We start from the raw sequence: 25,451 nt of genomic DNA on the forward strand, positions 1-25,451 counted from the left end.
ATTGACAACCCAAAAAAAAGAGAAATAACAAATGATATTCAGAAATTACCTGCCCAAATCTTCTGTAAAAGAATGAGGCAAAAAATAAAAAAATATATTCTAAAGGGATGAAATCTCACTTTTTCACACATTTGGATTCAATGTTAGAATCAGGGCAGCATACCTCGAGTTTTTTTTTAATAATCTTTGAATATTGATTATACATGAATCTAACTATATATAACTATATGGTTAAGAAACATATGGCCTGTTATATAGCAGAGATCTCCCTTAATATTTTACTCATGTAGGACATAACCCAGCATCTTACACATTCCCTTCCAATCCAGAGAATGTATCGAAAGGAATTTAGACAATTCCACAGATCACTGCTTCTGCTTCTCTACCCTCTGCAGCTCAATATCGACAGCAGTTCTTCATAACCTCTGTGTAGCACACAAATGTCCGTCCCAATAAATGCTGATACAAAAGCAAAAATATAACTGAACTATGGTTTTCAGTGAGGACATAAAGAAGAGAAATGTAAGCAAATGTCTAATGCAGCTTATTATCAGGACAATCATTGATGAAAAAAAAACAAAGATTTGATGACACTGATTCTAGTTCAGGGGAGGGGCAGTATTTCTTATTATGCATATAAATTTAATTAAATAAAGGTCAAAGCCATTCTTTTTGTTCATCCTTTGGCTCTTGTGGATGGATGGATGGATGGATGGATATACAGTAAGTAGAGTTTGACTTACAGAAGCTGTGTGTAAAACTGCATCACAGTTAGCAGATGATGTCCGATCATGGAAATCATACTCTGTTAAAGTGTTTAGTGACCATACCATTTTTGTTTTTTTAATATACACTACTAGAAAGAGTTTTTAAGAGACCTTAAGGGGTTCTTACATTTCTTTCTACATACTTGGAAACCCTGTAGTAGGATTTTACATAGAACCTTGTGTCTGATGGAGAAAGAAGATTGCACAAACAATACGGCATAGTCTTCTCTAAGTACAATAATCACAGGACAATAAAATACAGTAATTAGTGTAAACATCAACATCATTTTCATTCAATACCACACTGTGACTTTCCAAAAACCCATTCTATACAGCTTTGCAACAGCACAATTAGAGGCTTAAAATCAATGCCAAAATACTGGTCACTTTAGTGCATGTGACTGTGTTGTCTTGGTTTGTGGAAAATTAATGAGAGTGGACTCGAGGTTTCATTATGGACATGCTATGTAATGTGTAATTACTTTGAAATGGGTATGGTGGTCAAAATTATATCACAGAGTGTTTCAGGCTTTGTCTGCAACATGTTTAGAGTAGTGTGACGTTTGGCTGAATCTACCCAGTGAGGCTCATTTGAGTAGGCGGCCTCCTGTTCTGCAGGTCTGCAAAAGGGGTGGGGTTGAGTAAATTGGCACAGCTGGTGATAGATCATTGTTAATGGATCTCAGGCTTTTTCCCGTATTATAAAAACAAGTAGTGTAGCTCGAGGTCCGGAGAGCTACAGAGCAAAGTTGCATATGAGAGGGGTGATGTCATGCACCGTAAGGACTTCAAAGGCACAAATTGAATGATGCCTTTTTATCACCGCATTGAGGACAGCCGCAAGAAGACTGCTTGAGCTCCCATGGCATTTTTGCTCTTGCATAGAGCCAGATTTTGTGACCTTGCCACCGAAGAGGAAAAGATCACAGTGTGCTTCACATTAAGGCCCCTGTTTCCAGCCGGGAAAGCTGCCCAGTCGGCAGATGTCACAATGTCCCGTCTGCGGCCGCACCCAAGGAGAGCTGGGAGGGACCAGTTGGCCAGTCAGCAAAAGAAGCTGTTTGAGGGAGCTTGCAGGAGCGCATGTGGACTCATTCTGTCTTCTGCCAGCACTCACAAGCCCTGTGCTCACATGCCAGCAGGGCACTGCCTCCAGACCCTCACGTGCATATCTTCCCCACTTTTTCTCTTTCCTTTTAACTCTTTCATTTCCATTATCTTCAATAAAATTGTCTGTGTGTGTGCCTGTGATGCTGCTCTTGAGTCAGACTTGTTATTTGTATTATAAAATCCCCCAAGTAGTGTCATCTGTATTACCTGGGAGCATTAAACTTTTGGAGCATTTTGTTCTGGGAGCATTAAACTTTGTAAAGGTTATTTTGTACAAATGAGTCAATGTGGACCATGGAGCCATCAGATGCAATAAATCTTCATTCTCGCACACCAGCACTAAGCTGTAACAGCAGGCCAGGCTCAAAGACAGGGTAGAATTAGCATCCAATACAGGATGAGGGCAGGAAAAAAGTTGTGTCTATTCTCTTTCCTTCTCTTCTTTAAAGCTGGCTACAACTGCACATCTGATTTTTAACTGTATTAGCTAAATAGTGAAAAAAGGTTGTTAATTTGTTGGTTGCCCTTATCTGATGATCTAAACACGGCACCAAACAGGAGTAGAGTTGTGCTTTAAACTTATCTATCTGTTATTTAATATTTTTTAATTAAATATTATTGTTATTATTATTAGTAGTAGTTTTTACTTCTGGGGTTTTAGTAGTAGTACATGCAAACATATTTCAAGCAACTTTGAACTAATATGTTTATTTATTTAAATAGTGCATTATTAGTGCATTATTTATTTTAATAGTGCATAACTACCACTCTCTGAGATACATGTTACTGTTATGCTACAATGGGCTGCATTGTTTTCAGGGTAAAAACCCATGTTTCTCACAGCATTCAGGTTTCAGTTGATAAATTATCCTTGGATGGAACTAAGGCTGTGTGCTGGATTGTGACAGAGTGGGGACAATTGAGTTATATCAAAAGGCCCTTATTATCTTTTCTTATTTTTAATGTACTTGTTCCTTTTTACAAGAAAAAAGTCTAGGACCACATATTTTCAGTCACGTGTGCTACTGCATCTGGGAAAAAAAACAATATATAACATTTTGCACCAAAGTATCATAGTCTAGTGTAATTATTTATTTTGTTTAATTTAAATTTATTTCATAGGACTTTTAACATGGGGCAGGGGTAGCTCAGTGGTTAAGGTGTTAAACCAGGTTTAAACTCCAGCACCAGTCACTGTTGGTTGCTTGAGAAAGGCCTTTAACCTTTGTATAATGAGATAAAAATGGAAGTTGGTGTGGATATTGACGCCTGTTAAATGCTGTAAATGTAATTATAGACATTTTCACATTTTACCATTAGAAAAATATGGATGGAGAAATATATACTTAATTGGATCTCAAATTTTTGCTTTAGAGACAATAAAATACAGTGGAACCTTGAATTACGAGCATAATTTATGCGGGAAGCGGGCTCGTATTCCAAAACACTTAAGAAATAATGGAAACTCAAATAATTCATTTTACAGCCCAAAAAAATAAATACATAAAAATAATTTATACAAAATATAAAGTAAAAATAAAACAAATCACCCCGCACTTTACCTTTACCTAATACTTTTTTAAAGCACCTTTTGTTCGTTGAACAACAATCAGTCTTCTGGGAAAGAATGTATTTTATCTTCTAGGTAAGATTATCTTTCTTGCAGACATTTACATCATATGGCACATTGTAGAACTGTGTGCACTTTTAAGTAAGCAAGTGTTTTCCCTATTTTTTCTGTTTGTGTTCCCTTGATTTGTTTTGTTGTTTAATACTGTATATCACATTATGCAGAAAAATAAGCTAAACTTTTAAGATGATAGATAGATAGATAGATAGATAGATAGATAGATAGATAGATAGATAGATAGATAGATAGATAGATAGATAGATAGATACATCACACCATAAAAGTTATGATAGTGAAATAATGAAATACTCATAAAAATTTATTTTGTTAATATTCATCCTATACCAATACCAATTCATCCAATACCTATACCTGATTCTACATTTCCATTTGTAAACGAAATTAAAGAAAAAAATTATAGATTATTGACATCGGCGAGTTAAAACTGGGTTAATAAGTGGAACTTCAGTCCCTGTCAGATGCAGCAGGTTAAAATTTAATTAAATTCAAATTTATTTGTATAAAGCTTTTAACAATTGTCATTGTCGCAAAGCAGCTTTACACAATCAAAATAATTATTTAAGTTTGTACGGAATGCGAATGTGTGTGAATCAAAATGGTCAGATAGTCCCTGATGAGCAAGCCGAGGGCGACAGTGGCAAGGAAAAACTTCCTGAGAAGAAATCTTGAGAGAAACCCGACTCAACAGGGAAACCATTCTCATTTGGGTGAAACAGAAAGCAGGAATTGATCTGCATTCATACTGTGTTAGGTGGCAGCCAGTTCAGCTATTACAGTTGATGTTAATTGATGTTAATATGGAGTCCAGGTAGTACAGAGCAGAGTCGTGACCTGAATTTTGTCACCTGATCAAGATGAACTCATGTTAATGATAATGACAAATTGGTATTTTGGTGACTGGAATGTTGTAATGACAAATGTACAAAATTAAATTAGGCAGAGTAGTTCATTCATTCATAAATTCACTCATCCATTAATTTTTTATACCACTTATTTTACAGAAAGCCTGACGCCTGTCCCACGAGACTTTAGGCACAAGTCAGGGTACACTCTGGACAGCCAAAACCCAAAACATGTCAAGGTTTAACTAGTTTTTTTTTTTTTGTTTTTTTTTTAAATGAGCATGGATGCCTATTTCTACAAAATCCAAATGAATCAAAACAAAGTATTTTATCTCTCGGAACTGAAGCCAGGAAAAACAGTGTGCTTGCTTTGCGCAACTCCGGTTCCGCACGCGCTCTGTGCGCATTCTCGGTTTATCGAGGGTCGAGAGCGCGAGCTGGAAGAGGATGAAACGTCGCTGTTCCTTGAGCGCAGGAGTGATGCATACGCTGTTGCCAGGCAGGACGTTAATAGCTTATATAAAGCCACGGAAGACGCGGAACGGTAATCACACCGACTGGAGACATGACCCAAGATCCCTCGGACAAACTCAACAAGTTCACGGGACCTTCGCTTTCCTGCACGGCAAATACACCGCGGACGCAGTGTAAAGCGCGCGCATGGCTTACACAGACTGAAGAGCCGCTATGGAGTTCCTGCACTAACAGAACAAAAGCACGGGGGGACAACCAGCGGACCGCGATCGATCTGTCTTTCTGATTAACTTCTTTCGTGCAGGTGGATCAAGTGGATGCAGGAAGAAATGCGCAAATGATCCGACGCACAGCGGGCAGCGCATTCACGAGCTCTGCGGATTACGAGTCGCACTGTATAAGAAACATACTTGTGATACGGTTTATCTCAGCTGGGAACATGGGCTCGTTTGCTGGTAATTACACACAAGTGGCTGAGGTGCTCCAACCGGATGATCCATTTTTCGGACCCGTGAAATCCATTGCGCCGTGGACCTTTAAAGTGTTGGCAGGATGGATGGCTGTGATCACGGCGATGTCTCTGTCTGAAAACTTTCTGGTCATTCTGGTTACTTACAAGTTTAAGCAACTCAGACAGCCGTTAAACTTTGTCATAGTTAATTTGGCAGTTGCAGACTTTTTCATGTCACTGATCGGTGGCACTTTAAGCGTTGTCACGAATCACCGCGGGTATTTCTTCTTGGGGTCCTGGGCTTGCGTGCTCGAGGGATTTGCTGTCACTTTTTTCGGTAAGTAAAGTTCACACTTTCCTGACAGCTGTGCACCAGACACTTCTTTCATGAGAACTTTTGGAAATACGCAAGTTTATACTGTAACAGTCTGATTCTCCTTCATCGTATCCATTTATTAGATAGATTATAAAACAGATACAGGATATCAAAACTTGTTTGAATGACTGGAAAAACTTTTTAATCAGTTACTTACTCACATTCTTACATATATACTGTACTGCTTTATCCTTTATGCAGGGTTGTGTGTGTGTGTGTTTGGGGGAGACTTAGGGCACTACATAGCCTAATATTAAGGGAATACTTAGCCTAATCTGCATGTCTTTGGACTGTGGGAGGAAACCATAGTACCCGGAGGAAACCCACTGGGCACAGAGAGAACATGCAAACTCAGACTCAAGGCACAAATCGAACCCCAACCGTAGAGGTTCGAGGTGAGAGTGCGAAACAATAAGCCACCTCTGGGATCAATTACTATTCCAATAATTTCTTGTGTAAGGACTATGTTTTGAGATTATTGATTATTTTAATCCATGACTCAATTCTGTGAAATAATTGTTATTCCAGTTATTTAAAAAAAAAAAAAATAATAGTAATAATAATAGCTTATTCGCATGCATTCTTTGGTATTTTTAAATATTAAACTGTATTCAAATATTATTACATTGTATTATAATTAAAAAAATAATTTGTGACAGTGGTACATCCCCTCAGCATTACAGCTGCATTCTTTTACATTCAAGTGCCATTGTGGTGCATAAAAGAATGCTGATTACCTCACTGATTATGTAGTTGCAGCTTGAGTGAAGCTTACAGCAGTTAACCGTATTTTAGAGAGGTTCACAGGGAAAAGCAAAGTAATACCCAGACTGCTTCTACATGGAGGCTGTTTTATAAGAGTGCCTACTGATAAAGCATGTGACTGTGTTGCGTGTTTGGGTATAGGCTTATGGATTTTGTCAAATTGTACTTTATACCTTAATAGGATTAGACCAACATAGAAGTTAAATAAAATAAGCATGGATTTGAGATTGAATGTGATTGTGCCAGAAACGTCAGTGTGAAAAATAATCACATTAAATCTCAAATGTTCAATGAGTGAATGTGATAATTGAGATCTCTTAAATAATCAAATCAAGACAAGGTTCCTCTGGACCTCTGTGCATTGATTTAAGATGTCGTCTTTAATATTAACTTGATTCAATACTATTCACATATTTCTCAAGTTTATCATTTTATATATAATTGCAAGTGAATGAATTAGAATTGACCCAATTATGTGGATGCACGGCTTAAATAATAATTGATAGTTTCAATGTTCTGTATGGGGTTTTAAAAATTTGTTCAGCCTAATCAGTTCAGAGTTGAACAGAAAGTTCTTCTTCTGAAATTTAGTTTTCAACTGTGGGGCTTTATTCTTAAATTGTGAGAGGGAACATGCTTATTTAAATAGATCAGCAAATTTATTGCTACCTGAAACTAATGAGGCCCTAAGCTACATAAGGGAACCGACGGCAGAACTGAAGTATGTGACCTTGAAACAGCACAACCTACCATTCCAAGGTTGATGCTGCTCGGTGAAAAGGACATATGTTCATTTAAATGTAGCCCATGATCAAGACTGTGGTGATTTGTGGGTTCCACATGGCCTTTCCATTTGGCTGTAATGTTGTGTCCTTTTCTCTTTGCAAGGTAGAATATGTTTCACAAGGTTAATTGGGATGTGTCTAGCATCATTGACTATGTCATTGATTAACAAGATTGACAGAGTATTATGGGAACCTGCCAGTGGTGTTTAAGAGCTTGAAAAGAATAATTCAACTTAATTTCCAAAAGTTACTCAAGTTGAACATTATGGTTCCATTATTCATTCATTTTCACACAATACCATTCAGGGTTCATTTCCAATTTTCTCAGGATACCCTCTAAATCCACTGCAACATAGCACTTACTGTAGATGAATGAATTAATATTTTTATCATGCTTTTTGACTACATTTAAGCATTAAAGAACACTATATACAGTATACTATACTTTTTTAAGGTATTACTATGTATTTTAAGGCTTAGAGTATCAACACATTAACTGTACTTTTTCATTTACACCAGGTATAGTGGGTATGTGGTCCCTGTCTACTCTTGCATTCGAGAGATACTTTGTGATCTGTCGTCCTCTGGGAAACGTTCGTCTGCGGGTTAAACATGCAGCACTGGGACTGCTGTTTGTCTGGATCTTCTCTTTTATCTGGACCATTTTACCTGTACTGGGCTGGAGCAGTTACACAGTTAGCAAGATTGGCACCACATGTGAACCCAACTGGTGAGTGCGTACCAACATTTCTGATAACATTCACTACACCAAACAAGAATCAGAACACAAACTAACAAGAATCATAACACAAACTGAAACCAGCCAGGCTTAGAACCTTTGCTGAGCTCTACCAATGATGGTTTTTCTTTGTGACAAATACATTAAGAAAAATTTAACAAATGAACATGGATCACAAACAGAATAAAAAATTTACACTATTCTACAATGCAGCATTGCTGATCACAAAATATTTCAAGGAATAAGTAATACTGTGTATATCCTTGATTAGTAAACTATTTAAAAGAACATATTCGCTTTGTATATTTAAGTACAGTACCGCTCGAAGGTTTGGGACCACTTTCTAACTCCATGGTCGTTCCTGATTCTTATTTATTTTTCCTTCGTAAAGCAATGCTGAAGGCGTCCGAAATATGCAATTATCTCCTTTGAACAGGTAATGTTGAGATGTATCTGCTACTCATGATCTGTAAAGCCTTCGTAACGGCTCTAATCCGAGCTGCTGTTAATTGGTGGTTTTTGAGGCTGGTAACTTTAAATAAACTTCTCATATGCAGTAGAGATAAGTTTTGGTCTTGCTTTCCTGGAAAGGACTTCATGAGATCCAGTTTCATCGTGGTGCTTAATAGGTATTGCAAATGCACTTGACAAAACTGTTCTTGCAAGAACTATTCCAGAAAGCCTGACCTCTGTGTGTTAAGTAACAACTAACCGCTGGTCTTCTTGCTATTACATTATTACCTAATTACACATGTGTTATTTCATAGTCTTGAAATCCTTAGTATTTTTGTAGAATGTAGATAATAAATCACACAAATAATTTTGTGATCCCAAACTTCTGCACGGTAGTTTACTTATCATATAGCTCAATTCAGACAGATTATTAATGTACTAATGTGCATTATGCACTAAATGCATTAAGGTAAATTTGCTGCACTCCTATTGATATTCAAAACCTTTTTGGTAAAAAAAAAATTTGCAGACCAATTTAGTGAAAAATGCTTGAGTAATGGTACTCTGACCATTGCTGGTCTGCTGGGATGCAAGTCTGATGTACTTTGTACATTTTTCAAAATGTTTAATTTCTGACTGTTTTAAATAAAAACAAGACAAACCATTAGCTCAGGTGCCTCAAACAACATATAATGTGTCTGGCATATCACGTTTTAAAATGTCACGGTAAAAACACAGTATTCAGTAACCTTAGAAGTAGCTTCTTTGGTGCAAAAAATTTTAATATTAGATGTGTAACATTAAAAACAATAGTGTTTTTAATGTTACACATATAATATAAAAACTTAGTGCACCACATTATTGTCTTAAACAATAATAATTTAAAAGGCAAATTATTTATATTTCTTTATGCGTATTAATACTAAAATTGTTGTAAGCTTCTACTGTGGAAGCATATGACCTGTAATGGTTGCTTAAAATTGTTTTTTGTGGGAGCTTAAAAAGAAAAAAATCAGTATTGTCTGTACTGTAACTGTGTCAAATTTATGTTGCAATATCTTTTAGATATAAGATAATTTCAGAATAATACACTTTTCATGTAAAACCTAATTTGGCCATCTAAATAATTAAGATTATTAAAAGATTTGAATTTTAAAAAGTTATGGACACTGTATAAATGTCATAAAATTGCATTTAGCAAATATGTTACTTTTTATCTGATAAAATTTTAATATATGTACAAAAAATTAAGTTAAATAGTTAAAATGAACTTTTAACTATATCACTTGCTTTTAAATCACACTCCTTAAGGTTAAAACACTTTTGAAACACTGACTGAAGCACAGTCTGACTGATGGTAGAATGGCATTTACCAAGTAAATAATTTGGCATGAATGAATGACAGGTGATCTTTTCAGAATCATTAACATGCAGGTATGTGGAAAGACTGACAACATTGAGCAAAATAAAGTGCAGCGTTTTTTATAACCTTTTATCGCCTTTTTACAACATACAGTCACCTTACGATTAAACATTTCAGGAGCAAATAAAGATGCTAGCCAGGTTTAAATAATCTTTTTTCTGCAACATGAGGAGAAAGTATGACAGTTTATATGCCCTGCACAATAATAAAGATGCCATAATTTTCTTCTGTACACCACCACAATGGGTTTGAAATAACGCGATCAGGCTGGGATTGAACTGTAAAAAAATTTTTTTGTTATTTTTTAAATAAAGAAAATAAAATTTTCCAATACTCCAAAGAAATTGGACAATTAATTGAGCATGACAAAGCAGTGTGGGATGTTTTCTTGGTATTTCGTGACAGAATGAGAAGATAAAACGTCGGGTGTTGATACAGTATTTTTTGCTTGTCACGTAAAGAGTTAAATTAATTAATTAAAACATAATAACATATTTTAGTTGAAAATTGACTAGATGACAAAAGTATACTGAAAAAGCAATTTTATCTTGAAATATCTTGCTTTCTATATCTTGGATACAGAGATACATTATATGGACAAAAGTATTTAGTCAAACCTACAGTGACATTGTATCCAAATACACACACTTTAATATCGTCTCCCATTTTCTTCCGTCTGCACATTGCAACATGTAATGCACATGCTCCAAAGCCCGCTCTGTATAATAAATGTGCCATTAAAAATGTGTGTGAAACATCTTCAACTCTCCTGATGTTTGCAGAATATTCTCAAATATTCAGAAAAGCAATAAAAATCTTGCTTTCATTTTCATATCTCTGTGCGATGGGGTTGTCTGCAATGACAGCAACAAAAATGAAATTACGGAGCAGACTGGACATGAGGAATATATTTCAGGTGTCACTGTCCACCTTCTCTCCTATATGGGAACGTCTCGTCACAGAAAAACAGGCTTAGAGCTCATTGTGGTATGTTGTCTCCGTTCCGGTTTATCCCAAAAGTGCTTGATGAGGTTGAGGTCACACAAAATGTCACGCAAAACTCTCAGTACTCCTAAGCTTTAATTTTTAACATACTAGAAATTCTGAGTTTCACTTTTTAAATAAAATTATCAACTTTTCCACGATATTCAAATGCTTTACAATGCACTATATATGCATGCATATATTTTTTTCTAGCCTCTAAGAGCCTTAAAAAACATACTGTATTATCATATTTGGTATGCATTTAATGTGCATAATGCACAATATCACGAACAGGACATTGAGTAAATAAAGTTGCAGTTCCTAAAAAGTGTTAATCTAATGTATGGAGACTTTTGGGAGACACTATGGTTCTCACCATGGTCGTCCCATAGTTAACAAGACAGTAATTATAACAGTAATGTCCCAATTCACTACCTGTACTTTAATGGAGAATTGATCTGGTCTCTCAACAGGTACTCTGGTGACCCTCATGACCACACATTCATTATCACTTTCTTTCTTACCTGTTTCATCCTGCCTCTGGCTGTCATCATTGTGTGCTACAGCAAGCTTCTGCGTAAGCTGAGAAAGGTTAGTCTGACGCTTCTGCTGGTGGGGTCTGTAGTGTCGGACTACAAGTTGGGGGTAAACCGCATGCTGCTAGTTATGTAAAATATTTCAGTGAGTATTATTCAATTTAGGACAGTCATGCATAACAGTGGAATGTTACCTGAGCTTGAAAATCTGGTTCACCACTAAATGATCAATTTGTTTGCGTAGATAAATGCTACATAACAATGTCTCTGTGCAGGTGTCCAACTCTCATGGCAGGTTGGTAAATGCCCGGAAGCCTGACCGGCAGGTGTCTCGTATGGTGGTGGTGATGATTATAGCCTTTATGGTGGCCTGGACACCATACGCTGTGTTCTCTGTTATTGTCACTATTCATCCAACCATCTACTTGGACCCTATACTGGCTGCTATTCCAGCTTTCTTTGCAAAAACTGCAGCCGTCTACAACCCCATCATCTACGTCTTTATGAACAAACAGGTACGGAAGAAACAGAGCACTGTAACCTTCATAAATATGTTCAATGTTTTGCATAGAATTACAGTAGAACCTTGGGATACGAGTTTAATTTATTCTTACGATACAAATATACGCCTAAGACATAATGTAAATACACATCATGTGTTTAGCCACCCAAAAATAATACCAATATTACTAATTTCCAACATAATCATATAATCATATTTTTGCATAAAAAAACAATCAAAACATTTAGAAAAATATATTAAAGATACAGTAAATTAAGTTAAATATGACCTTAGTTTATGATTCCTCTTTGCACCGGCTGCCTTTTTTGTGATCATTTCTTTCTTAATTTCCTAAAATTGGCTCCCTTTACTTCTTGCTACTGTCCTTGCTAACATTTTTGGGACTCCACTAAGTCTTGCACAAAATGCAAATAACAAGCAAAAAAACATAAAAAGTAATGTATGAGCAATTTACCTGGTGTTTTGTTTGGTTAATCCGTTCATATGCCGAAAATTCTTCATATGCTAATGCAAATTGCTTCAATTGCAAACATTTAAATTTTTCATGCAAAAAAATTGTAATCGTAGCAACTAAACAAATACAAAAAGCAATTATACTACAGCACCACAGCACCAACATCTCGATCAGAGTATTGGAGAGTATGCATCATTAGTTTGGCTTCCAGCTGTCTGACAGCAGGTATACTCCAGTTACCTCCCACAGTCCAAAAACATGAAGATTAGGCTAATTGCTGTTTCCAAATTGCCAGTGATCTCCTGGGATAGGCTTAAGGCTCCCCGCAAACCTGTATACAGGATAAAGCGGTATAGACAATTAGTAAGTGTGAGTACAGTGGTTCTTATTGTAAGAATTATTAATAATTAATGTATTTAAATGCTTCGGGGGCGAATCATTTATTTATTTATTTATTTTTTGGATTTGTCCCCGATTTTCTCCCTGATTTTAGTCGTATCCAATTCCTCCCCGTCACTAGGGGGCTCCCACATTAAGCTTCTACTACCACTCCGTCGGGTGGGCCGCAGACTATCACGTGTTTCCTCCGACCCGCATGACATCACCGACCGCATCTTTTCGAACTGCTTGCTCACGCACCATTGGGGGCAGCATAACACACTCGGAGGACAGCGCTATCCGCTCCTTCTGCTTGCATGAGCTCACAGACGCCCCTGAATGGCTGTAGAGCCGTCATTAATGTGGGAGCCCAAAGTACCTCTCATCCCTCCCCTGTGAGAGAGCTCGGCCAATCAGCTCTCTCTAGGCCTCCGGCTGTGAGGTTACAGCATCACCCGGGGATCGAACTCGCGATCTCCGGATGATAGGGCCTCCACTCGGACATGAACCCATTTATCACTAATGTCCATTAAGCCTTCACTGCAGTCTAAGGTCATTTGGAAGCACTTTTAATGCTGAGAGCTGATATATAGATAGATAGATAGATAGATAGATAGATAGATAGATAGATAGATAGATAGATATACATAAAAACAGCGTTATTAGTGCTTTCAAATGACCTTAGACTGCAGATAAAAGGCTTCATGATTGCCCTAGTTAAGGATCCCTGCTGATAAATGGGTTAGTGTGTTTATTATTAAAATGATGAGCTCACACTAGGTTATAAATATTAACTTTCTCCTAAAATACAGATGTGTATTACTTCATATAGAAGACTTTTTTGGGGGCAGTCGTGGCTTAGAGGGCTAAGGCACTGAGTTACCGATCAGAAGATTGGTGGTTTGATCCCCAGCTCCACTGTCCATCTGCTCCAGAGGCGCTGTACTGTATCATGGCTGACCCTGCGCTCTGACCCAAGTTGCGCTGGGATATGCAAAAAAGGAATTTCACTGTGCTGTAATGTATATGTGACAAATAAAGGCTTAACTTAACTAACTTTCTGACTTTGATGTTATCCTGCCTCATAACAGGTTTTAGTGTAGAAACACCTCTTGGCCTAAAATCTAAGAGATCAAAGATTTTAGATCAAAGAATAGTGCTCTAATTTTTTATGTAGTAACACTACATATTGGGACTGTTCTTTAATAAGACGAGGTAAATCCTATTAGAGTCACAAGGCAACATCTGTTTTTAAAGATTATGACCTAATTCTAGAATTCTGCCAGACAAATCTGTAGCACATATCAAATCAGTTTTTGCAGTTATTCAGGTGTGATTTCCTCCAGGCTTTCTGCAGCGCGTTCCAAATGTCTGCTATGCTGCTTTGGCAGTGTTCCCTTCTCTCCGTTCCAGCTTCTCCCCAACCAGCTTAGTGGGGTTCAGATCTGGTGATTGAGCTGGCCAAGCTATTACAGTATTCCAGCAATTACTCCAGACAATTCTGACACAACCAGGAATAATGCTTGTGGTCATTGTCTTTTTGCAAAATGTTATCCCCATTTAGTATCCATGCAGAAGGAGGATGCCTTTCATACAATGAGTTCTATTGCCAAAACATCCCCAGAACATTATGTTTACATCTCCATGCTTAACCGATTATGTTAGGTAGGCGTCTATCATCTTTTCATGAGCTATGTGTCTAAGATATATCCTTAGCTTGGATCCAAACCTCAATCTTGGACTCATCAGTCCCCAAGACTTGGTTTCAGTTATCTAAAATCCACTGTTAGTGCATCTCAGCCCACAGCAATTTTTGTCTGATTAGCCAACCTTTGTAGGGGTATTTTCTTGGCAGTTCTGCCCATACCAATCAGCTGACCTGAGTCTCCTATGCACAATGTCTGTACACACTGGTGTCTATTTTGTTCAATTCAAAACTGCAGCCAATTAAAAAACAATGAGGTGTCTGTTTCTCAGGGAGGGCACTTGTAAGTAACTTGTCTTCTTGAGCCCATGTACATCAATTTAAAACCATCCACACTTACAGTAAATGTCTGGAAAAACAATTTTTATTTGACATATATATATCTTATTTATATATTGTATTATTTATATCTTTGAACGTTTAAGATGGTTTGCCTGCTAATTAGAATGTTACAGATTAATGAAGAACATATTCTAATTACACAATGATGTCATAGTGTTTCCAAACTTTTTCCTCCCATGTACAGTATATAAAGTTTGGAAACACTATGACATCATTGTGATGTCATAAATATATATAAAGTTCTTTTTAAGCTCTGATTCTAATGGTTGAGCAAGTTGCCCCTTACTATTGCTCTAATCTGGTTCTTTGCAACACACTTCTTACCATAATTAAATTACCACATAATTTCTAGTTCACATTATGCAGTTAGGGACTTACTCTGGTGTTACAGCCCTAATCCACTATGGAGCACAAAAATGCTTCATCAACAGATTCAGCATGGAAACTTTAACTGCTACAACATTCCTTAATTAGCATTCTTTAGTTTCCATTGTGGAAGGTTCCATCACTGACTTCACTGAACCCATTACCTTAAAAATCAGTGCCCTCCTTAGTAAAGCCATCTCCTTCCTCATGACCATAACCACCAGTTGTCCCATAGTTCTTGGATTTCTTTGGATGCAAATTCATACAACACTGATCTCCTAGAAAGAAGATATATCTATATTCAGCTCATTGTCTTATGGTTATTCAATTCTACCGATGCCTGAAATTCTTAAGAATCACATGCAATTGAGAGTAAAGAATATAACAGATGTCCTAAAAGGCACACAAAGACGGAAACATATTAAAAAAATAATTAAAGAATGATCCTCTTTCTGGCGCTTATCTAAAATATTCAGTAACCTAAATCTTCAGCTTTTGAGGCTACTAGAAGGCTCACTACTCATGTCATGTCACGTAGCATGATAAATTGCTTTATTTTTGCTTTTGAAAAAAAATCATGCATAGATTTTTAAAAAGAAACTTTCCTGTAATCATTTATGTAACATATGCCATGTATTATAGTTCTCCCTGTATATAAAACAGGTGATGTCACTTATTAGTTCTAGCCTATTTGGCTGACCAGTTGTGCTAATTAACTGAAAGTCTAGTGAAGAACTGGCTATGTGACAACAGTACTCAGTTTCCGGAGCCAAGGCCCGGGTCATCTCAAGACCAAAACCCATTAGAAAACTGTTGGACAATGGTGAAAAACAGCATTCGAGAAACCATCTTACAGGATATTCAGGAAGCATTTACGCAGGCATACATTGAACAAGTGACACCAGTATACTGGAGATTCTATTCCCAGTTGGATTGAGCAGATTTTAAAGAATAAAAAACTTCATACTAAATACTTATTTTCATATAGCAATTTCACTGCGAAAAAGAAAAAAAAAATTATCGTTATTATCCTAATCTTTCTTTGACTTTTGGCTGATCCCTTTCAGGGGTCGCCACAGCGAGTCATCTGCCTCCATCTAACCCTATCCTCTGCATCCTCTTCTCTCACACCAACTAACTTCATGTCCTCTCTTACTGCATCCATAAATCTTCTCTTTGGTCTTTATCTAGACCTTCTGCCCCGTAGTTCTAACTTTAGCATCTTTCTACAAATATACTTACACTTACAAACATCTTCAACTCTGCTAGCTCAAACTCTGCTTCTTGTTTTATATATATATATATATATATATATATATATATATATATATATATATATATATATATATATATATATATACATATATACATACATACACAACATAACGTATTTTTCTCCTTGTGTTAACTGCAGGGAATGATCTGTTATTGATTAACATTTGTCAACATGGCATCGAGCTAAGATTTAGTTAAGCCACTGGGGAGATGGCTTCTCAGTTAATTGGTATGTAGTTCGTACTTAGCCGCCTCAACCAGTCGTAATTTCAATATAGTAAGGTTTCCTACAATATGCTTTTTTCTACTGTTTATTCAAGAATACAATGAAACATCAGAGCAACTTGTATCATAAATAGAGTAAAGAAACATCATTGTGTTACACAGTTTGGCCTAACAGACTGCTCTTGAACCTTGCTGTTGTACACCCTAGAAAATGACAATATGCTTAATGACTGTAATATGCATTATCATCCATTCTATATACAAATTAGACTTATGCAATTTATTTTGCTTGATTTAAGTGAATCTTTCCATATGGCTTACTTATTGTTATCATGCATTCAGGAAATAATTGTAAGAACAGGGATACACCACGGGTAGCACTCGGCTTTTTTTTTTTTTTAGCTTTTTAGCACTTTTCATTACATAATTCTGAGGTTCGCAAGGAAACAATTTTTGGCTGTCTTTTTTTTGCTTTTTTTGCTTGCTAGTTTGCTTTTGTTTCGATTTTGGGAATACCCTAACACTCCTGTTATGTTAAGATTACATTAATATTTCTCTTTTCCACTATAGTGGCATGTGGTATTATAATAGAGGAATCTTTAGCTACATGCAAATTGACAAGATATAAATATCACAAACTGAGGTATAATAGTAAGCTGTTTGTAAAAATGAGTGATGCATTTGGAAGCACTTCTTCACACATAAATCTAGCAATAATAAATGATATTCAGACCATTGTGATTTTTTTCATCTGTAGACCATTCTCTTTTTTTATATTTTATCTATATCTCTCTGTTATCTGTTACTCTCACATTGTGTAGGTGTGTAATAGATAACCTCAATAATTTACTGGATCAATTTATAAAGTGACATGCAGTCAAAGGTATCATAAGAGTTAAAACACTTTTGTGTAGTATTGAATACTGTACTTTGTCTTGTTTCTAATACTTTAGTTTCTAATAATTATTTTATTAGCAACAGTACTGGGTTATTTTGTACAAAGCCATCAAATAGACATGGGAGGAGTAAAACATGAAAAAAAAACTTCTGGGTCAATTGATAGGCAAGCAAGATACAACAGCAGAATAATCACTATAATTAACAGCAATCTTCTTTAAAAAAATAGCTCAGAATCCTCAACATGTGACATTTACATTTTTAAAGTAATGAATATTCGTGACAGGGCGTTAGCTAAACTATGCTAAAAACAATGCAGTTCAAGTCCAGCCTTTGTGCTCTAGCATAAGCTGGTATTTCATGAACAGTGATATCTACAGTAGCAAATCATAGATGAGGCCAATTTCTTGTAGCCAAACATTTACAAGGCAATATTTATCCTAACCTATTATAAGCTTGTTATTATATTGTAATTGCTAATAAAGAAAATAAAGAAATAAAGAAAAGGATGTTCATGAAAACAACCTACCTGTAGGTGTGGTTTTAGAAATAGTCTAGCTATGACTCTAACAATGACTCAGATATACATGCAAAAAATTATCATTTTTTGTTATTATTCTATGTATTTATCTGCTCTTAGTTTATTTTTATTTTTTACTTGGTTAATATGCAAACATGCTGCTATATAGCAGGATCATGTATTTAGGACTTAAAATTAATGGAAAGTGCATGTATTCAGCTTGTTATAATATTATTTTGAACACACAATTTTATAGAGATTTTATCACTCCTTTTTCAGAAGCTGCTATGCTAGTAACCTCCAATCTGTTAATACTCTGGCAGCTCAAGAAAAAAAATCCCATTTCAGAAAGGTCAAATTATTGGACTTCATCAAGCAAAAACAAACAAAAAAAATCAACTAAGGAGATTATTAAATAAATGATTGAAATTGGATTAAAAACCCTCAAACACATTATCAAAGCCTGTAAGCATAAAGTTGAACCATCTCCTTTGGAGAAGAAATATAGTCAGAAAAAAAATAATGAATGGAGATTACTTAAACAATTGGTGAAGTTGCATGGTAAAGAAAAAATAAACAGTAAAAACTGTTCAGAGCTTAACAGTGAAAGTAAAAGCATTTTCTTATGCACACAATGTGATAAGAACTCACAGGATTGGGACTGAACAGCTGTGTGGCGATAAGAAAATAAAAGGGTAATTTTCTGGGAAGCAACATGATTGACAACATGATTTTGGAGCACTGAAAAAACATCATGTGGCCTGATGAGTTTAGCCTGACCCTATTCCAGTGCATTCTGTGTGTAAAGGGAAAGGGAAAGGAAACTGCTTAAAGCACTCATCATGCATAGTACCCACTGTACAAGCCTCTGGGGGTAATGTTATGATGTGGGGTCAGGTCTAGGCTCAGCATGGTTGTGTGGCAATAAAATGAAATCAGCTGATGACCTGAATGCACTGAATGACCACATGAATGGAGTTTTGCTTCCCTGATGGTACGGGCATATTCCAGAACCCAAATTGTAAAAGAGTGGCCCTGGGAGCATGAGGAATCATTTTCACACATGAACTGGACACCACATTGTGTGCTGTAATTAAAGCTAAAGGTGACTGAATAAAAGCCAGGAAATTTGAAAATGCCATTTGGGCAGTGCACGTGTTTCTTCTGTTATGTTAAGAATGGCATATTTTTTATGGTTGATTTTATGGAAAAGCTGGTTATGCTTAAATTTGTGCTCCCATTCTTACAAATTGATTTCTGTTAGATTTTTGCATCAATATTTCTCTGTTCCACTATAGTTAGTTAATGATTTAGACCCTAAAGAGTGCGTTTATTGATTCTGGGAAAAGCTCACTGTGGGCTTTTAATAAGAAGTCATCAATAGTCCTATTTAGAAAACTTAAAAACCCTAGGCCACTAGATAAAGAAGTGATGGAGACATTGATAAGTCGATCATGCATACTTTCCTTTGAAGAAGGACTTATGTGAGTAAACAGTGTTGTAAAGTCCATTTTATTTACAGGGTGCACAAAAATTTATCACTTAGCAGTTTTTACTTCTCTTTCCTGCCTGTCGTACTGTATGTGTATGTGTATACTACATGTGTACTGTATGTAACTGCAAAATAAACATGAGACAGAGGATTGTAATAATAGTCTTTAAAGACAGTGCTTCCATTCTTGAGGTTGCCATGGTTGCCTTGCCATTTGTTTTAAAAGAGGCTATAATTAACCTCACTAATAAGCGTCTACTGTATGAATTCAATTTAAGTCAGCTTCTATTACAAGTTATGGATGTAAATTAAATATTTTAGTAAAAGATTCTATACAAAACATTTGATTAATATTAGGACTATGAATGTGATTCATTTCTATAGTTAAGAAATATCCCAACAGTAGTTCTTGTCCAAAATGGCATGGTGGCAAACATTGTAAAAATAGAAAAGCTGCCTCAATGTAAAACAGTATCATAAAAGTTGCACAGCTTTTTAAAGTTATTTTTTTAAATTAACTTTTAAAAATAGTTTCTGGCCAATAAAATATTTTACATTGCTGTTTAGTTGACACAATGTGTACCCAGTTCAAAACTAAGTTGACTCAAATTTTTAAGTTGTACTGTTTGTGGGCTCATTTAATTATATTTATCTAAAGTTGACTTTTCATCCACTCAAAATAGTAAGTTGTCTTCTATACTAGTCAACTAATGAAGTTGATACAAGTGACATTTTTGTAGAAAAAAAAAGTTAGCCCAACAATTAAAACACCCAAACATTACTTAAAATCCTTTATTCTTCCAAAACTTGTGAAAGATAAAACTAGTGGTTTGCAAAAAACATGAGAATATAGGTTCGATTTTGCTTAAAGGTCGGTAAAACACCTGGATTACACCAGATGTTTATTAGTTCTTTACAACAAGAGTTTGTTTCTCACCATGTAAATCTAAAGCGGAGCATATTATTATATATTATAAGTCCAATAATAATTGCTTGGATGGCTTTAAAGGTGTACATCCAGTCATTTTGGAATTCAATGTACAGAGCACATACCTGACCAAATACAACTCCTAAAACTGCTGCATAGTCACCCAGATCCTCAAGGACTACATTCCCCTTCAACACCACAGCAACTTTAACAGCTTGTTCACGCTCCTCCAGTAGCTCCAAAAGACCTAGAGAAGTTTTGTAAGGAAAAAGATTTGAAAAATTACACAGAATATCTAGTTATAATAAAAATAAAAGATTATAATAAGGCTTTATACCACCAGAGTATAAAATGATGTTTCTGGAATTCTAATTCTAATGTATGGCTTCAAAAGGGTTAATATTTCCAAGGGTTTTACTTTATAATTCTCAAGAGATATATAACTATATGTCTGGATTAATGTTTCAAATAAACCAGGTATCTACTCAATTTGGTCTTCATACAAATAAGTTAACAGATAAAACACTTGTGCAGTAGATGAGCATTAGCAACTCTGAAGCCAACACTGCAGTTTTTATAGCCCATAACTTACCGAGAATTAAAGCACCACAACTCCTTAACTGTTAAACACTTCGGGGATTTTCTCGAACTTTCGCCAGTTAAGTGTTCGCCAGGCCGTGTTGTGCTGGGGTGGAGCAGGATGCTGTTGCCGGGCGAAACTCATACCAACAGTGGGGAAAAAAAGATAGACATGGTTATGAAAGTTTCGCTCCGAGTTGTACAGTGTGGTAACATGAAGCCTAATGTTAGCTACACTCACCTCATTAATGTCATGTTGACTCAATATATAACAATAAGCGGAAAGACATCAGCCTCACAGTAATAGCGCTGTCTAACATACATGTAAGCTAACAAAAACATAAAAAAAATTTCCTACCCAGAATAGAGAGTCCACAAAATGCCAAAAAGTCCATATTCACCTCCCTAATGCAGTTTGATAGCATCAGTCTGGCAGGGGGAAGAGGGGTTTGGGTTTTATTATTTATGATTACATCTCAGTGAAGGTAAACTGCTGGCTAAGTACACAATGTTACCTGTTGTCTCAACAATTCTATCATAAGAAGTTGGGCCAACAATACAATATCAGTTTTACAATACGAGTTTTTAGCCCTGTGGCCTCGCACCTCCAGAGTGGAGGTTTCAAATCCCGCCCCGGGTCTATGTGCATTAAGTTTGCATGTTCTCTTTGTTCTTGGTCGGTTTCCTCCAGATACTCTGGTTAGTCCAAAGACATGCAGGTTAGGCTAACTGCCATGACCTGTTCCCCCTGTACAGGGTAAGCACGTATAGAGAATAAGTGATTGAGTTCTTATCCAGCAATAGCTATAACCTGTTTAAATGTTAATTAGTTTTTCTTTACATAAACCTTTAAACGGAAGTAATGCTTACAGAAAAATGGTTGCATGTTTGAGGTCAATACAGTACATATTCTTGCACAGCAGGAAACTGGTCAGCTAGTTTAAACAAACATTACCTATCCAAGAGCATGGGAACAACATAATCATGGCTGGATCTGCTAGTGTCAGTATTAGCCATTTTATATCCTCTTATGTTGGTTATCCAGCTATCAGTGTATAATTTCGTTTTTGGATAAAAAAACAAGACGAAAAAAAAAAGGGTATATCTAAACACCAGCCGCTATAAAGGTACAGGAACAAAACACTGAACTTAAACTTGAAAGACTAATCAACACAAAACTGGTATGCACAATGGCACTATGTTAGACGCTGTCCTCTGATGGCTTTCCAAAGAGCTATTGATGGTGGACATGGAAAATTGATAAACATTAGTTAGCACCTCCCTGTCTTTTTTTTTTTTTTTGCACACTAAACCTAGTTTTGCTTGCTAAACCTAGATTATCCTAAATGCAATGGATGCTAATACATTTAATAAAAGACAAAGAGATATACAAAACAGGCAAAGGAACAGGCAGTCAAACTGCAAGGATGAGATTCAAAAACAATAAGTTAAACACTGGAATAAGCAAAACAGAAGTGACGTGCACCAGTGCGTTTATTTTACGAAGAGCTTGACTCAAGAGCATGTTTTATAGATGGTAAGGTCAATTACAGAAAGATCTCAGGTGGGTGTGAATGTGTTGGTGGAGTGAGGTGTTGGGGATTGTCGTCTTTGGCAGGCATCGTTGTTAGTTGGCCTTAAGTGTACTGAGACCTGAAGTTACTCATGGACTCATGGGTAACTTCATGAGTTCTTGCCCACTCTAGATTTGTACCCTTGATGTTATGTTGATTTACTGATGCAAGTACCCATAATAACTGAGAAATACATTTTCCACACGTAACTCTATTAACACTTAGATACAGTATAGAGGGAGTTTTTTTTATATATATAATTTATTTAAGAGAGCTTTTAGAATTTCTTTCCACCATATCATGTCACTCATAAACTCTAAAGCCCTAATGGGCTTGATTATGGTCTTTTGGAGTGCCATTTGCGCTGAATGAAAAAAAGAGAATGGGTTGTACCAGTGGCATTTCTATCTTTTTGACAGTGTGGATTCGTACCTACCTGCCCCCTGTTTTTTATTATTACTCTGAATATAATTTCTTAATGTTTACTGATACAAAAGTCTTCATTTTACCTTTTGTGTATCCAAGTGCAAAAGAGATACACAGATTTAAACACTGGCTTTTTCTTTATTTTGCTTATGCTAAGTGCATTTGGAGCCTATCCAAGGAGACTTTTTGCACAAGGCAGGTTACACCCTCTGGATATGGTGCCTATCCATTGCAGAGCACACACACACACACTTGGTGGAGGAAACCCACCAAGCATATACAGTGGATAGATCTTAGACTCAAATCCTCTAAGCTAATATCACTGCTTCTTTATATTTCTGATTACTTTTTCTAACTGGTTTTTGACTCAAGTGCCCAATTCCTTTGAGCAGTTTTAAAAATGAAGGTGACTTGAAACCGATTTAAAGTTTACTTTCTTCATTGCATTTATTTTGCCAGCTGAGATCATAAAACCTGACCTTAATTCTGCTTTTTTGTGCTGTCCAGTTTAGGAAGTGCCTGATTCAGCTGCTCAGCTGCAGCGGCAACTCCACAGTGGAAGTGAACCAACACATGGATGAAGCAGGCATGACCGGTGAGAGCAACACTGGCGAGATGTCAGCCATAGCTGCCCGAATCCCTGCTGCTAGCACTACTACACCCAATACTAACGAGCAACACAGCAACTCCTGCGTCTACAGCCAGCTGCCCATCCCAGAAAACAAAGTCTGCCCTATGTAACTGAGCTTAATTCACAATAAGGAGACTTTTCCCACCAAAATAACAGGATTCAGAGTGTATCACCTTTAAGGCTTTAAAACCTGTTGGCCAATGTGCAGCAACATCTTTAACAAGGCCAATACACTTTGGATAGCAATAGCTCGATTTAGCAATAGGCATTAAGGCTGTATACTATTTATTTTACCTTTAAGCATTGCCCATGATATGATATCATTCCAGTTTTTTCCCCCTACAAAATTCATAACATGTGCATTATGCAGATTATGCACATATGCAGCTACTATCTGATGAATTATGTTGAACACTTACAATCATGCGGCCAGTACTACTACCATGTTAAGCGTCCTTAAGATAATATGTAAGTAGTGACCTTGTTTGTCTGTGTCTCATTATGGTCTGACTATTAGCAGTATTAGAGATGAAGTCAAGGAGTGGCATAGATTTCAATAAAACAATAAATGTTAAAATTTTCTCATATCATTTATATGACAAGGTCACATAACATTACTAACTACTGTACCTACCTCCAACCACTCAGCATCATGATCCACTTTGTAAATTGTGCATGAATCTATTTTGTAAAATTGTAAAACAAATATGCACTTGGATTACAGTTTATAAGATTAGACCAGAATATCAATAACACATTGGACAATATACAGTACATTATTGATTTGTTGACATGATGCTCTTAGGACACAAAGACTAAGTCAGACAAACAGATTTCAGAGTTAACTGACTGTGTGTGTGTGTGTGTGTGTGTGTATGTTTGATGTAATTGTGAAAAAAATGTATTAAATGAGTTTAAAACAAAGAGTGTACTGTATATCATGTCCTATCATGTCCCCTCATGATTCTATGTCAATTATCATAACTTAGCGGTGTGACAATGAATATAAGTTTAAGCAGGTAAGAACAATTACAGTAATCATTCTTCCTCTGAGGTCTCATTTTCCTTCCACCTTGCACAGGTTCTCTGTGATTTAATGGCATTCTCCCACTTTACTCCAAGGGCTCATGAAAGTTGCTCCAGAACTACTCTAACCTTGCCCAGGATAAAGTGATTATAAATTGGATAAAAAAAACCTTGGCAGTTGTAACACTTGTCAACATAATTACTGCCCACAAATATAATAAACCAGAAGCATTAAAGAAAAAAAATCATATGGGATGTTATTAAATTTTTTTTGATTTTTGTGGGTTTGTGGTAACAAACCGTCTGTAGGATTTAAATGTTTAAAACTGCAGATTTTTATTTATTTTGCAATTTATTATGTTTGTGGGCTGTTACTATGTTGGCAGGTGTTGCAGCTTTCATTTAAGCTCTTTAACATTAACTCAATCTTACACTTTAACATTATACAGTATTTAATTGATTTTATTATAAATCATAATTCAATGTTATAATTAAGAGTTCTCATGTGATTGCCTTACTTATTCATACAATAATATAGTGTAATTGGTGGTGTGGCTCCGTATTAGTGGGGTAATGCTATACAGCCGATACAGCTGATGGTAGTGCACTGGCAGCAAAGAAGCCATTTCTCTCCAGGAAAAACATTAGGGACAGACTGATATTTTGCAAAAGGTTCACGGACTGGACTGTTGAGGACTGGGGTCATATTCTCTGATGAATTCCCTTTCTGATTGTTTGAGGCATCCGACAAAAA

The 25,451-nt window shown here is 36.2% G+C and overlaps 1 protein-coding gene across 1 annotated transcript; it reads left to right on the forward strand.

Moving 5' to 3' along the window:
- The first annotated feature begins 5,283 nt into the window (after positions 1-5,283).
- valopa (vertebrate ancient long opsin a) lies at positions 5,284-24,403 on the forward strand. Its single transcript, XM_053501963.1, has 5 exons — positions 5,284-5,632; positions 7,741-7,951; positions 11,294-11,411; positions 11,632-11,871; positions 23,548-24,403. Exons 1-5 carry the CDS (start codon positions 5,284-5,286, stop codon positions 23,779-23,781), a joined length of 1,152 nt encoding a protein of 383 aa, XP_053357938.1. The 3' UTR covers positions 23,782-24,403.
- Positions 24,404-25,451: the final 1,048 nt, after the last annotated feature.

The sequence above is a fragment of the Clarias gariepinus genome, chromosome 8 (assembly GCF_024256425.1).
Source record: "Clarias gariepinus isolate MV-2021 ecotype Netherlands chromosome 8, CGAR_prim_01v2, whole genome shotgun sequence".
NCBI lineage: Eukaryota > Metazoa > Chordata > Actinopteri > Siluriformes > Clariidae > Clarias > Clarias gariepinus.